We start from the raw sequence: 13823 nt of genomic DNA on the forward strand, positions 1-13823 counted from the left end.
TTAAAATCTAGGACTAATAAAGTCATTAGAAGATCAAAACAAACTGTAAAACTATTTAGAAAAAATATCTTAATGGTGCGAAAAGTGGCAGTTGACCCTAAATAACGAAAAGTGTGAGGTCATCCACATGAGTGCTTAAAGGAATTCGTTAAGCTTCGGTTACCCGATAAATCAGTTTAATCTAATAACCGTAAATTCAACTAAATACCGAGGTATTACAATTACGAACAATTTAAATGGGAAGGAACATATAGAAAATGATGTGGGAAAGGCTAACCAAAGACTGCGTTTTATTGGCAGGACACTAAGAAAATGTAACAGACCTACTACGGAGACTGCCTACACTACGCTTGTCCGTCCTCTTTCAGAATACCGCTGCGCGGTATGGGATCCTTACCAGATAGGACTGACCGAGTACATCGGAAAAGTTCAAAGAAAGGCAGCTCGCTTTGTATTATCGCGAAATATGGGAGAGAGTGTCACAGAAATGATACAGGATGTGGGCTGAAAATCATTAAAAGAAAGGCGTTTTTCGTTACGATGGAATCTTCTCACTAAATTCCAATCAATAACTTTTTCCTCCGAATACGAAAATATTTTGTTGGCACCGACCTACATAGGGAGGAACGATCACCACGATAAAATAATGTAAATCAGAGCTCTTACGGAAAGATATAGGTGTTCATTCTTTTCGCGCGCTATACAAGATTGGAAAATAGAAAAATGTGAAGGTGGTTCGATGAACCCACTGCCAGGCACGTAAATGTGACTTGCAGAGTATCCATGTAGATGTAGATGTGAACGTAAATACGTTTTCAGGGTAAAATAATTCAACATCTTCGTGCGCTCCATTAATTCCTCTACCGTACGTATTACAGTATGACCGTATCGTCGTCACAACGATTAATATTAGACTATTTCTTTCTTAATCTCCGTGCGCTGAGTGAATAAACTGTTTTCAAAATCGTTCATCAAGATTTCGTTCATTATGCTCCGCGGTCTACTACCCATAGCTTCAGTTTGTTTTGATAAATGTTACTATCAAAAGTGAAATAACTGTATCTGACAGACGGCTCTAATACCTCTATGAACTCAGCTGTCTACTCTTAACTCATAATGTTGAAGCAAAGATACGTCTAATACAAAGAATCTCGACTTTTGGTACATGTGAAAATAGGCAAAAACTGCGCGAAGAAGGAAGTATCCTAATGAGAAGCAAATCGGTGGATCTACAGACAAACAAGTTATTACAAGTTCAGAAAAAAATTGGGTTATTTATTCAACAGAAAAAGCTTCAGAAATTGAGCAGGTCAATAACGCGTTTCTGTGTCTCTGCCCATGTTAGAAGCAGTTATTCGGCTTCATAATGATTAATAAGAGCTGTCCAATTGGCGAGTTAGATCGTCAAAATCCCGAGCATGTTGGATGGCCCACCCATAATGCATCAAACATTCTCAATAGGGGAGAGATACAAAGACCTTGCTGGCCGAAGTAAGGTTTGGCAAGCACCAAGACAAGCAATAGAAACTCTCGTCGAGTGTGGAAGGGCATTATCTTGCTGAAATGTAAGCCCAGGGTGGCTTACCACGAAGGGCAACAACGGATGTAGAATATCGTCGACGTACCGTTGTGCGGTAAGGGTGCTGCATATGAGAACCAAAGGGGTCCTGCTATGAAATGAAATGGTACCCCAGAGCATCAGTGGTGGTTGCCGGACACCAAGGTGGACGACAGTCAGGTTGGTCTCCCACCGCTATCCGTACTGTCTCCAGACACGTCTTTGCCTATCATCGGGACTCTGTTCGAAGCGTGTAAGGTGGCTATAATTTCCCACCTTACAAGCTCCCATCCACATAATTTGCCATGATCTACAAACACAATTAGGTACCATGTGATAGGTTGTACATCGCATATATGTATATATAAAGGAGACTGACATTGTCACGTATGCCTCGTAATTAATTGTTAACGCTTACTGCATGAGTGTCTTTATTATCATACTAGTAGACATTGGAGCAACAGTGGAAATGAAGCGGCAGGTGGAACTCAAACCCTGGGTGGAAGGCTTAAACTCAGAAAGTAGCAAGACGGACGTTGGGACACCTGAGCGCTGGGGCACAATAGAGTCGCGATCGGCAGGTGTTGTAGCCGGGCGGAAAGGAATATACTTCGGAAACTACGAAAAGCTTGGACGCAGCTGAGAGGAACGAAGAAGTGTCACCTCGGAAACCGTGGAAGGCTGGGTTATTTCCCAGAATTTTTACTCAGAACCGTACCATTGTACGAGTATAGGTTTTTCCTCACAAACATTCAGCGCTGGACGACAAAAGACTAAAATATGGTTGGTCGGCGTTCGAAAGAATCTGTAGAGAAGGAGAATATTCCGTGGTTCTGGAAATACGATTCGTTTTTGGAATTACGAGGGAGGGGAGCCGAGCCTTGCTGGGAGGCCAGCAATGGAGAGATGTGGTCTTTCGTTGTGAGCGCCCATGTGTGACGGTCGCTCGATATCAGCTTTGTTGGTACAGACGGACTTGCTGTCTTTGGTCTCAGGAGAGATTATAGTTAGATCAGTTAGACACTGTACCGTTGCGAACCTATACGACTCTGGACTTCACCACCGGTTTGGAAGTCGTTGCGGAGTATGCAGCGTTCAGTAATTGAGAGCACTTCCTCTGCCTATACTTACGTTGAGACATTATCTGAACTCTGTCCTTGTGGCTGGGAGTTCGCGTTTCTTGTCTATAGAACACAGAGAGGAGAAAGTTTTAGAGTATATTAGTCAGAGGATCGCCTTCTGCCGTCCTAGTGTTTGAAAGAGTTTATTTGTGGCTGGAGTTCTTCCATCATGGCAGACGAGTACGAGAACCATCGCTTCGACGCACCGGACGCAGTACAAACGGCGATACCGCAAATTGCTTCGGCTTTTTAGGGCTATAAAAGCTAAACAGCTGTGATCAGGTTAGTTTATTTCCACTGAGGTTCCACACCACCGTAGATCATCTTTGGACGTAGTGTGTTCTAGTGTTTGGTACGTGGATGATGCCAGTCATTTTGCGTTATTGATATTACGTCGCGCAGTCATAATAACGGGCAGAGACGGGCAATTGGTTAGTAATTTTACTTAAGAAATGTAAACTTTGTAATATTAAGTTTTTTTAATCTACAATAGATGTATAAGCAGGAAGAACGTTTATGATTTAGTAGTATTAATTGCCTTAATCATTCACTTATGTTTAGGTTGTAATTTATATGTTAAAGTTCATTAAGAGATCCTAAGATCTGCTGCAGGGGGTAGTCAGACAGGGCCGAATGTTCATTTTAGCGTTTATTATTTTTCGTTGCGCACATTCATTTTACACCTGCCTGGAGTAGCATCTTGTAGGTATGCCACCTCTATCTGGAGCGTCTCCACACACGTCTTCACTGGCCACGGGGCTCAATTCGAAGCGGGACTCACCACTGAAGACATTTCTACTCCACTGAGTATCCAGCCAGAAGACGCACTATCCTGTATCACTGTTTAAGCAATTTAAGGAAATCGTTGTTACTGAACGCTCCGAATGAACGTTATCTTATTTGATCTACATATAAAAATTACTTCGATGCACTCTATGTAGGTTGGGTATAGGTGTGGTAGTCGAAACATGCCACGCACAATGGGGTAATAAAGGAAAATAACGCAGCCGAAAATGAATTATTTACTTTCTACATGTACCAACAATACGGTTATGGCGCCACAGAGTGGTTGCAGTATTTTTGATACACGGATTAGTCCAGTCAACGAAGGAAAGTTAAGGGAAAAATAGTGTAGTCGCGAAGTTTTATACAGAGGTAGGATGATTTTTGCTCAGTGGTAGGAGGGAGTGCCATGAGTAACATGCTTAAAATTTGACCTGTAGTGTGTGAGCATTGGGTGGGAAGGGGATTTAAATATAACTTTTTTCTGTTTTTCTTTAATAAATCGAAAACCGCGGGTTCCAGCGGAAATATTTCTTAGTGCAAAAATAAACTGCATTAAAATGCCTACAAAAATGTCCTATTCTTTTTTTCTCTGCGGGTAATATTTTCCGTGTTACAAGGCCTGGAAAAATCGCAGATTACTTAAAGTAATAGTGTTTTAATGGTATAAAATTAGTGTTTACTGTTAAATGAATGGGATAAGAACAGACATTAAATGTGAGTAACACATCTACACTCATGCTCATAAATTAAGGATAATGCTGATACATGGTGAAAGAACGCTCTGGTGGACGGTTTGCGAGTTTAAATCACCTCGGGGCCTGACCATGCGGTGCATTTGACCTGAGGTTGTCGCACAGTGGCGCTGGCAGCAGTCCACATACGCAGAGGTGGGTTTGTGCATATCAGAACATGGTGCAGTGCAGACGTGGTAATGGTGACTGTGTGCTAAAGATGGCTCAAAGAACACATATTGATAACATTATGAGGGGCAGAATACTAGGTCGACTGCAGGCTGGTCAAACACAGCAGGTTGTAGCACGGGCTCTCCGTGTGCCACAAAGTGTGATCTCAAGATTACGGCAACGATTCCAGCAGACAGGAAACGTGTCCAGGCGCTACAATACGGGACGTCTACAGTGTACAACACCACAAGAAGACCGATATCTCACCGTCAGTGGGCACAGACGGCCACGGAGTACTGCAGGTAGCCTTGCTCGGGACCTTACCGCAGCCACTGGAACAGTTGTTTCCAGACACGCAGTCTACAGACGACTGAACAGACATGGTTTATTCGCCCAGAGACCTGCAAGGTGCATTCCACTGACCCCTGGTCACAGGAGAGCCCGTAAAGCCTGGTGTCAAGAATACAGTACATGGTCACTGGAACAGTGGCCCCAGGTTATGTTCACGGACGAGTCCAGGTATAGTCTGAACAGTGATTCCCGCCGGGTTTTTATCTGGCGTGAACCAGGAACCAGATACCAACCCCTTAATGTCCTTGAAAGGGACCTGCATGGAGGTCGTGGTTTGATGGTGTGGGGTGGGATTATGATTGGTGCACGTACACCCCTGCATGTCTTTGACAGCGGAATTGTAACAGGTCAGGTGTATCGGGACGTCATTTTGCACCAGTATGTCCGCCTTTTCAGAGGTGCAGTGGGTCTCACCTTCCTCCTGATGTACGATAACGCTCGGCCCCACCGAGCTGCCATCGTGGAGGAGTACCTTGAAACAGAAGATATCAGGCGAATGGAGTGGCCTGCCTATTCTCCAGACCTAAACCCCGTCGAGCACGTCTGGGATGCTCTCGGTCGACGTATCGCTGCACGTCTTCAAACCCGTAGGACACTTCAGGAGCTCCGACAGGCACTGGTGCAGGAATGGGAGGCTATGCCCCAGCAGCTGCTCGACCACCTGATCCAGAGTATGCCAACCCGTTGTGCGGCCTGTGTACGTGTGCATGGTGATCGTATCTCATGTTGTTGTCAGGGTACATGAGCAGGAAACAGCGGCGTTTTGTAGCACATGTGTTTCGGGACGGTTTTCTCAACTTATCACCAATACTGTGGACTTACAGATCTGTGTCGTGTGTGTTCCCTATGTGCCTATGCTATTAGCTCCAGTTTTGTGTAGTGCCACGTTGTGTGGCACTACATTCTGCAATTATCTTTATTTTATGAGCATGAGTGTAGGTGGAGCAGAACCGTATTGAATGACAAATGCTGTTGTGGGGGTGTAACAGGGTGTAGGGGCCAGGGGGAAGGGTAGAAGCAGGAGGGAAGGTAGGCTGCCGGATTGTGGTGACGGAATTTCCTTCTCTATAGATCTGCTGACTGAAGAGGTGATTCCCAACGCTATGTACTCCACTGCGTCACAAGAAGCCAGTACAGGGTGTTTCACAAAGTTACACCGATCCTCAGTTTTGCATTTTTCAGTCGGCTACTCACGCACGCACCCCCTAACCGTTGCACGTTTTCGCAGACGCGACGCTGGAGGAGCTGAACCTGTCGGCGACGCAGCTGGAGCAGCTGGACGACGAGAGCCTCTTGGGGGAGTGGCCGCGCCTGCGCAGTCTGGCGCTCAGCGCTATGCCGCGCCTGCGCAGGCTGGGCCCGCGCGCGCTCTCCTCCCTGACGCAGCTCGAGCAGTTCCTCTGCGCCTTCAACGGCCAGCTGCACGAAGTCCACCCACTCGCCACCGCCGGGCTCGAAAACCTGCGCTGGGTGAGGCCTGCTTCCGCCCGTCAATTACCATTATGTGGCTAACCTCGTCGTGACTGAACGGCGGCTCTGCATCTTGTGATAACTGTGTAGTCTCTCACTGTGAGACGTGTCTATTATGTGATATGGGGTAATACGCTACAACAATTGCGGTTCCAGGGTTCGCTAACTTTACACCATTCAGGTAATGCACAAATGTCGCGGAAGTTCGAAGTTTTGTTAAAAATACAAGACATAATGTAATCCGGCATTTTCTATGACATCTCGATGCAAAATTTCATTAGCTTTTCAGGGCAAAAAACCGCAAGCCTTATCTGCAGTAGTTTTTTTTTAGATAGACGTGTTTTAACACTGGGCTGCATTTTGAAAGTTCAGCCGGAATCGGTGTCTTCTGTAGTCCACTCAATTGTCGATATCTCCGAAACTATTAGACGTAGACACTTGCGGTTTTCAGCACTGCAATCTGCAACATTTTGTTGTCAATTTGGCTGCAGTATTAATGAAATTCGCCAGCTTTGCACGATTCAGGCAATTCACAAATGTCACGCAAGTTCGAAGTTTTCTTAAAAATACAGGACGTAATGTAATCCGGCATTTTCTATGACATCTGGAAGCAAAATTTCATTAGCTTTTCAGGGCAAGTGTGTTCTTGTGTTCTTGTGCTTCTCCCCCCTGTCCCCACTCCCCTCAAACATGACTTTCTGTCATCCACACTTTTAATGATAAAAACGGTGATATACGAAGGGGTACCCAAAAGAAACGAAACTTATTTTTTTTGAACTTATTTATTCACATTTTAAGCACAAACCTTGAATCCCCTTCAAAGTACTCTCCACTTGCACACATACAATTGTTTAATCTTTTATTTAATTTTCAAAACATTGTTTAAATTCATCTTTTATGATGCTACATAGCGCTCCCGTCATTTTTTATTCACCTCAGCAAATCAGCAACAAGCTTTCCTTTCAGCTCACTTTTCGTTCTAGAAAACAAAAAAACTCGCATGGGGCAAGGTCGGGTGGATATGGGGGGTTGGTAACAGGGGTCATACCATTATCGGTCAAGATTTGTCGTACACACAGGGCTGTGTGGCGGCAGGGGCGTTGTCATGATGGAGAAACCAGTCACCCGACTGTCACAAATCAGGCCGTTTACGCCGCACGCTGTTACACAATCTTGTCCCACATCGAAAAAAAAACACCGTTGTTTTTAATGTTTAGTTTCATCTGACAAGCTTTCCTGGGGCGAGACGAACATAAAGTCTTCCACTGGCTTCATTATTCCTTTGACTCATGATCGTGAGCATAGCACGAAGTTTCGTCACTTGCGATAAATTTTTGAAAAAAAAATTCGCATATTAATCATATGGCAAAATACTCTGCTTTTTGTGTGCTGCCATCATTTGCCAAAATCTTGTTTCGATACCTCGAACGGTTTATTTGATAAGTGGGATTTATAACTGTTTCTTTCTGGCTTTTTCGCATATATGGCAACATATGACATTGTTGTTGTTGTGGTCTGCAGTCCTGAGACTGGTTTGATGCAGCTCACCATGCTACTCTATCCTGTGCAAGCTTCTTCATCTCCCTGTACCTACTGCAACTTACATCCTACTGAATCTGCTTAGTGTATTCATCTCTTGGTCTCCCTCTTCGATTTTTATCCTCCACGCTGCCCTCCAATACTAAATTCGTGATCCCTTGATGCTTCAGAACATGTCCTACCAACCGATCCCTTCTTCTAGTCAAGTTGTGCCACAGACTCCTCTTCTCCCCAATTCTATTCAATACCTCCTCATTAGTTATGTGATCTACCCATGTAATCTTCAGCATTCTTCTGTAGCACCACATTTCGGAAACTTCTATTCTTGTCCAAACTATTTATTGTCCATGTTTCACTTCCATACATGGCTACACTCCACACAAATACTTTCAGAAACGACTTCCCGACACTTAAATCTATACTCGATGTTAACAAATTCCTCTTCTTCAGAAACGCTTTCGTTGCCATTGCCAGTCTACATTTTACATCCTCCTACTTCGACCATCATCAGTTATTTTGCTCCTCAAATACCAAAACTCCTTTACTACTTTAAGTGTCTCATTTCCTAATCTAATTCCCTCAGAATCACCAGACTCAATTCGACTACATTCCACTATCCTCGTTCTGCTTTTGTTACTTGCACACATACACTTGTCTAATCTTTTATTTCATTTTCAAAACATTGTTTAAATTCACCTTTTGTGATGCTACATATCGATCCCGTCATTTTTTTATTCACCTCAGCAAGATCAGCAACACACTTTCAGGTCACTTTTCATCAAAAAAAAAAAAAAAAAATGTCGCACGGGGCAAGGTCGGGTGGATATGGGGGTTGGGAACAGAGGTCATACCATTTTCGCTCAAGATTTGTCATACAGGCAGGGCTGTGTGGCGGCAGGGGCGTTGTCATGATGGAGAAACCATTCACCCGACTGTCACAAATCAGACCGCTTACGCCGCACGCTGTTACACATTCTCCTCCCACATCGAAAAAAAAACACCATTGTTTTTAATGTTTAGTTTCATCTGACAAGCTTTCTTGGGGCGAGACGAACTTAGTCTTCCACTGGCTTCATTGTTGATTTGATTCATGCTCACGAGCATAGCACCAAGTTTCGTCTCTTGCGATAATTTTTGAAAAAAAAATTTCGCATATTAATCATATGGCAAAATACTCTGCTTTTTGTGTGCTGCCGTCATTTGTCAAAATCTTGTTTCGATACCTCGAACGGTTTATTTGATAAGTGGGATTTATAACTGTTTCTCTCTGGCTTTTACGCATATGAGGCAACATATGACCTAACACGCGCGAAATGCAAATTCATACCGACCCTTATTTTTCGCTGCAAACTTTAAGAATTTCTTGCAGTAATACCGAAATATCACAATAACTATCAGCATTAACTAAATGATGTGCAGTTCATCATGAAGCTGACGAGTTAACCTATAAGATGAGCGCGAATCGAATTCTACCTGTTAACAACCCATCACTTATGCCTCTGCAGGCTACTTTCCACTCTGGTCAAAGTTGGAGCGTGGTGGCGCAGTGGTTAGCACACTGGACTCGCATTCGGGAGGACGACGGTTCAATCCCTCGTCCGGCCATCCTGATTTAGGTTTTCCGTGATTTCCCTAAATCGCTTCAGGCAAATGCCGGGATGGTTCCTTTGAAAGGGCACGGCCGATTTCCTTCCACATCCTTCCCTCACCCGAGCTTGCGCTCCGTCTTTTTTTTTCTTTTTTTTTTTTTTAAATCTTACGGGATTTAACTGCTAAGGTCATCAGTCCCTAAGCTTACACACTACTTAACCTAAATTATCCTAAGGACAAACACACACATCCATGCCCGAGGGAGGACTCGAACCTCCGCCGGGACCAACCGCACAGTCCATAACTGTAGCGCCTCAGACCGCTCGGCTAATCCCTCGCGGCGCGCTCCGTCTCTAATGACCTCGTTGTCGACGGGAAGTTAAACACTAATCTCCTCCTCCTCCTCCTCAAAGTTGCACTGTGTAACTTTTGAAAAGAACACGGGTTACAGACGATGATTTCGAAGTTATGTAACATCCCCTTAGAAAAATTTATAAATGACAGTGCTGGAAAACTTCTGCGTTATTTGATTTTCAAACAACTGAACAAAACTGAACGTACTCAGACATTTCTCTCTTTACTTAATTTGATCAACACTAAACTGACACTATATTTTTTTTTTTTAGCACAACGCAATCTGACTTTCAATAATCCCTAGAAAAGAATGACCCTGACTAACAATAACATACAGCTTTCATGAATCACTTACCTCACAAAAATCTTCGTTACTCAAACTACTGCAATATAGCGGGCGCCAATACTGCGAGCTCCCATACCCGGTGCCGGGGAGGGGGCAGCTGCGGCCACCGAGCTGCCAGGGAAAGGGCAAAGTACAGCATAATTACATATTTTTTTAAAAGAAAATGGTTTAAAAGACAGTATTACGCAGGTTTTTAACAGGGCCAGAACTGGAACTTTTTTATGGCTGATTACAAGTGACCACTCGTCATCCAAAATATTAAAAACACTTCGCACGCCTTGGTTTAGAACCTCCCTCCCCCAACAAACTATCCTATGGACGTCCTTGCTACCTAATACAGACAAAGGAACGGCTGCGAATTAAAGAAGGACAAGAACAGAATGTGAAAAAGCCCATTCACTATACATACATGCATCTCAAGTTCAGAAAGTAAAGCCTAGGAAAAGCTTATTGTAAACATTAGAGCAAGAGAATGCATGACCTCAGCTGCCAACGGTACAGTTGCAGAAAGCCAAGGTCGCCAACATCCCAGGATAGATGGCAGTTTTGGAACGCTTGCCACCTGAACCCAAAGAAGCCTTCACGTGGAAATCTTTGGGGACAGGAGTGTGCGGGGACAAAGGCAACGTAAGATGTGGAGCAACTCCGACCACAACAACGTCAATGTGGCGAAAAATAAACCATGTTCATGCACGACTGTCTTACGTAGAGCTGTTTCAGAAGTTTAGCAACTGATCAGCAGCTTCAGAGAAAAAATGTTCTCAAGAAATTAGCTGTAAATAGTCCATTACAGTTTAAAAGGCATAATCATGTCCATAATTACAATGATCTAAGAAAAAATTATTCTTACTGAGGACGGAGAAGAAGCTCCATCTCTGCTATATCTCTACATATCTTCGTAGCTTGCTGCTAATAAACATATCTAGTTGTCGAAACTTGAGAAGATAAGCAGCAACTGTCAACATCGGACATCTTCAGACTGGCAGAGCTGCGCTGAAGTTGGTTGAGGCTTATAATATAGTAATAATAATAATTCAGTTTGGTCAGCGAGCTTCTGCAAGTCTTTCAACGCACCCCACTTCGGCGAACAGAGCGTCCCTAAGTACGAGGTGCATTCAAGTTCTAAGGCCTCCGATTTTTTTTCTCCGGACTGGAAAGAGATAGAAACATGCGCATTGTTTTAAAATGAGGCCGCGTTCATTGTCAATACGTCCCAGAGATGGCAGCACCGTACGGCAGATAGGATTTTACCGCCAGCGGCGAGAATGAGAACTGTTTTAAATACTTAAAATGGCGACGTTTTCCTTACTTGAACAGCGTGCAATCATTCGTTTTCTGAATTTGCGTGGTGTGAAACCAATTGAAATTCTTCGACAGTTGAAGGAGACATGTGGTGATGGAGTTATGGATGCGTCGAAAGTGCATTTGTGGGTGCAATGGTTTAATGAAGGCAGAACATCGTGTGACAACAAACTGAAACAACCTCGGGCTCGCACAAGCCGGTCTGACGACATGATCGAGAAAATGGAGAGAATTGTTTTGGGGGATCACGAATGACTGTTGAACTGATCGCCTCCAGAGTTGGTATTTCTGTGGGTTCTGTGCACACAATCCTGCATGACGACCTGAAAATGCGAAAAGTGTCATCCAGGTGGGTGTCACGAATGCTGATGGACGACCACATGGCTGCCCGTGTGGCATGTTGCCAAGCAATGTTGACACGCAATGACAGCATGAATGGGACTTTCTTTTCGTCGGTTGTGACAATGGATGAGACGTGGTTGCCATTTTTCAATCCAGAAACAAAGCGCCAGTCAGCTCAATGGAAGCACACAGATTCACCGCCACCAAAAAAATTTCGGGTAACCGCCAGTGCTGAAAAAATGATGGTGTCCATGTTCTGGGACAGCGAGGGCGTAATCCTTACCCATTGCGTTCCAAAGGGCACTATGGTAACAGGTGCATCCTACGAAAATGTTTTGAAGAACAAATTCCTTCCTGCACTGCAACAAAAACGTCCGGGAAGGGCTGCGCGTGTGCTGTTTCACCAAGACAACGCACCCGCACATCGAGCTAACGTTACGCAACAGTTTCTTCATGATAACAACTTTGAAGTGATTCCTCATGCTCCCTACTCGCCTGACCTGGCTCCTAGTGACTTTTGGCTTTTTCCAACAATGAAAGACACTCTCCGTGGACGCACATTCACCAGCCGTGCTGCTATTGCCTCAGCGATTTTCCAGTGGTCAAAACAGACTCCTAAAGAAGCCTTCGCCGCTGCCATGGAATCATGGCGTCAGCGTTGTGAAAAATGTGTACGTCTGCAGGGCGATTACGTCGAGAAGTAACGCCAGTTTCATCGATTTCGGGTGAGTAGTTAGTTAGAAAAAAAATCGGAGGCCTTAGAACTTGAATACACCTCGTACTTCAGATATCCTACTGAGGAAAGAGGACGTACTGTTTGGCGTGGTATCAGAACCAAATGGGGTTCCTGTTTTCCGTTCACACACTGAGAGGAAAGGGTTAGGTTAAAGGCAAACTGGTATATTCTGTGATCCGTCCGCAATTGGATCACGCGTAATTTCGGTTTCCAGGGAACCAGCTCCGACTGCATTAAAGATAATAATTGCATATTTGATGAAGGAAGTGCACCGTCTAATGTTCCGTCGGCGCCGTCTTTATTAGAGACAGACCAAAAATTAAGTTTGGACAAGCAAAGAACAGGAACTCAACCACAGTCTTTGAGGAAACGAACCCAGTTTTCGCCAGGATTGATTCTGAGGAAACCTCAGGAAACTTAAATCAGGATGATCGGGATGGTATTTGAGCCCTTCTCATCCTGCAAATCATCACTTTCTGAAATCGTTGCCGATATCGTCAGGATCTCGTGCAGCACGACCACGAATGAGAGGCCGATTACTGTTTTAGAAATCCATCATAGCAGCAATCATAGCAATTGCGGGGGAAGCAAGTAGTACCAAAAGATACTGTAAAGTATCATGAATTAACATTCCACTCCACCTTGACCTGCAGACAAGGTGTTATTAAATGATATCGAAGGCAAGGAAACGATTAGTATTTCTCAAATTAATGAAAGGGAAATTCAATGGAACGACGACGCCGGTATTAATGTACACTGATTGTAGCTTCATACGACCAACTTTGGAGTACGCGGCACTGGTATGGCAAACATCAAAAGCACACACACCAAAAAATTGTAGTACAGGACGGAGAATACCACGGATAGTCGTAAGAACTTGTCCTAGAACCAGCAGTGGAGATCTATACCAGCTGCCGGCCTCTGGTGGCCGAGCGGTTCTAGGCGCTACAGTCTGGAACCGCGCGACCGCTACGGTCGCATGTTCGAATCCTGCCTCGGGCATGGATGTGTGTGATGTCCTTAGGTTAGTTAGGTTTAAGTAGTTCTAAGTTCTAGGGGACTGATGACCTGAGATGTTAAGTCCCATAGTGCTCAGAGTCATTTGAACCATCTATACCAGCTAACCAATATTCAGCCCTTAGAACAAAGAATGTTACAATTAACAGCTAACTATGGTCTACCAAGAATTTCTATGGAAACCAAAACAAAAGAACTTCTCAGACAGCAATGAATACATTTAAATTTTCCGAGATACAAGTACCTGTACCCTACAAGCGCTATCGCTAGAGCGATACAAACAATATATCGGGGATTGCACGATTTCGAAGGAATTCAACAATAGGAAAACATACTGCAGCATGTACAAGATCAAAATGAATGGCAGACGCTCTATCCATCGTCACCTTAGTTGGCGTGAGTAATGAGT

The 13823-nt window shown here is 44.2% G+C and overlaps 1 protein-coding gene across 1 annotated transcript in view; it reads left to right on the top strand.

The window, feature by feature from the left end:
- The window catches only part of LOC124711777 (chondroadherin-like protein), a 183735-nt gene that overhangs the window by 142016 nt on the left and 27896 nt on the right, over positions 1 to 13823 (top strand). The window contains exon 6 of the mRNA XM_047241993.1: positions 5947 to 6188. Coding sequence (XP_047097949.1) covers positions 5947 to 6188 — 242 coding nt within the window. The remainder of the gene's footprint in view (positions 1 to 5946; positions 6189 to 13823) is intronic.

Source organism: Schistocerca piceifrons, chromosome 8, assembly GCF_021461385.2.
Source record: "Schistocerca piceifrons isolate TAMUIC-IGC-003096 chromosome 8, iqSchPice1.1, whole genome shotgun sequence".
Lineage (NCBI taxonomy): Eukaryota > Metazoa > Arthropoda > Insecta > Orthoptera > Acrididae > Schistocerca > Schistocerca piceifrons.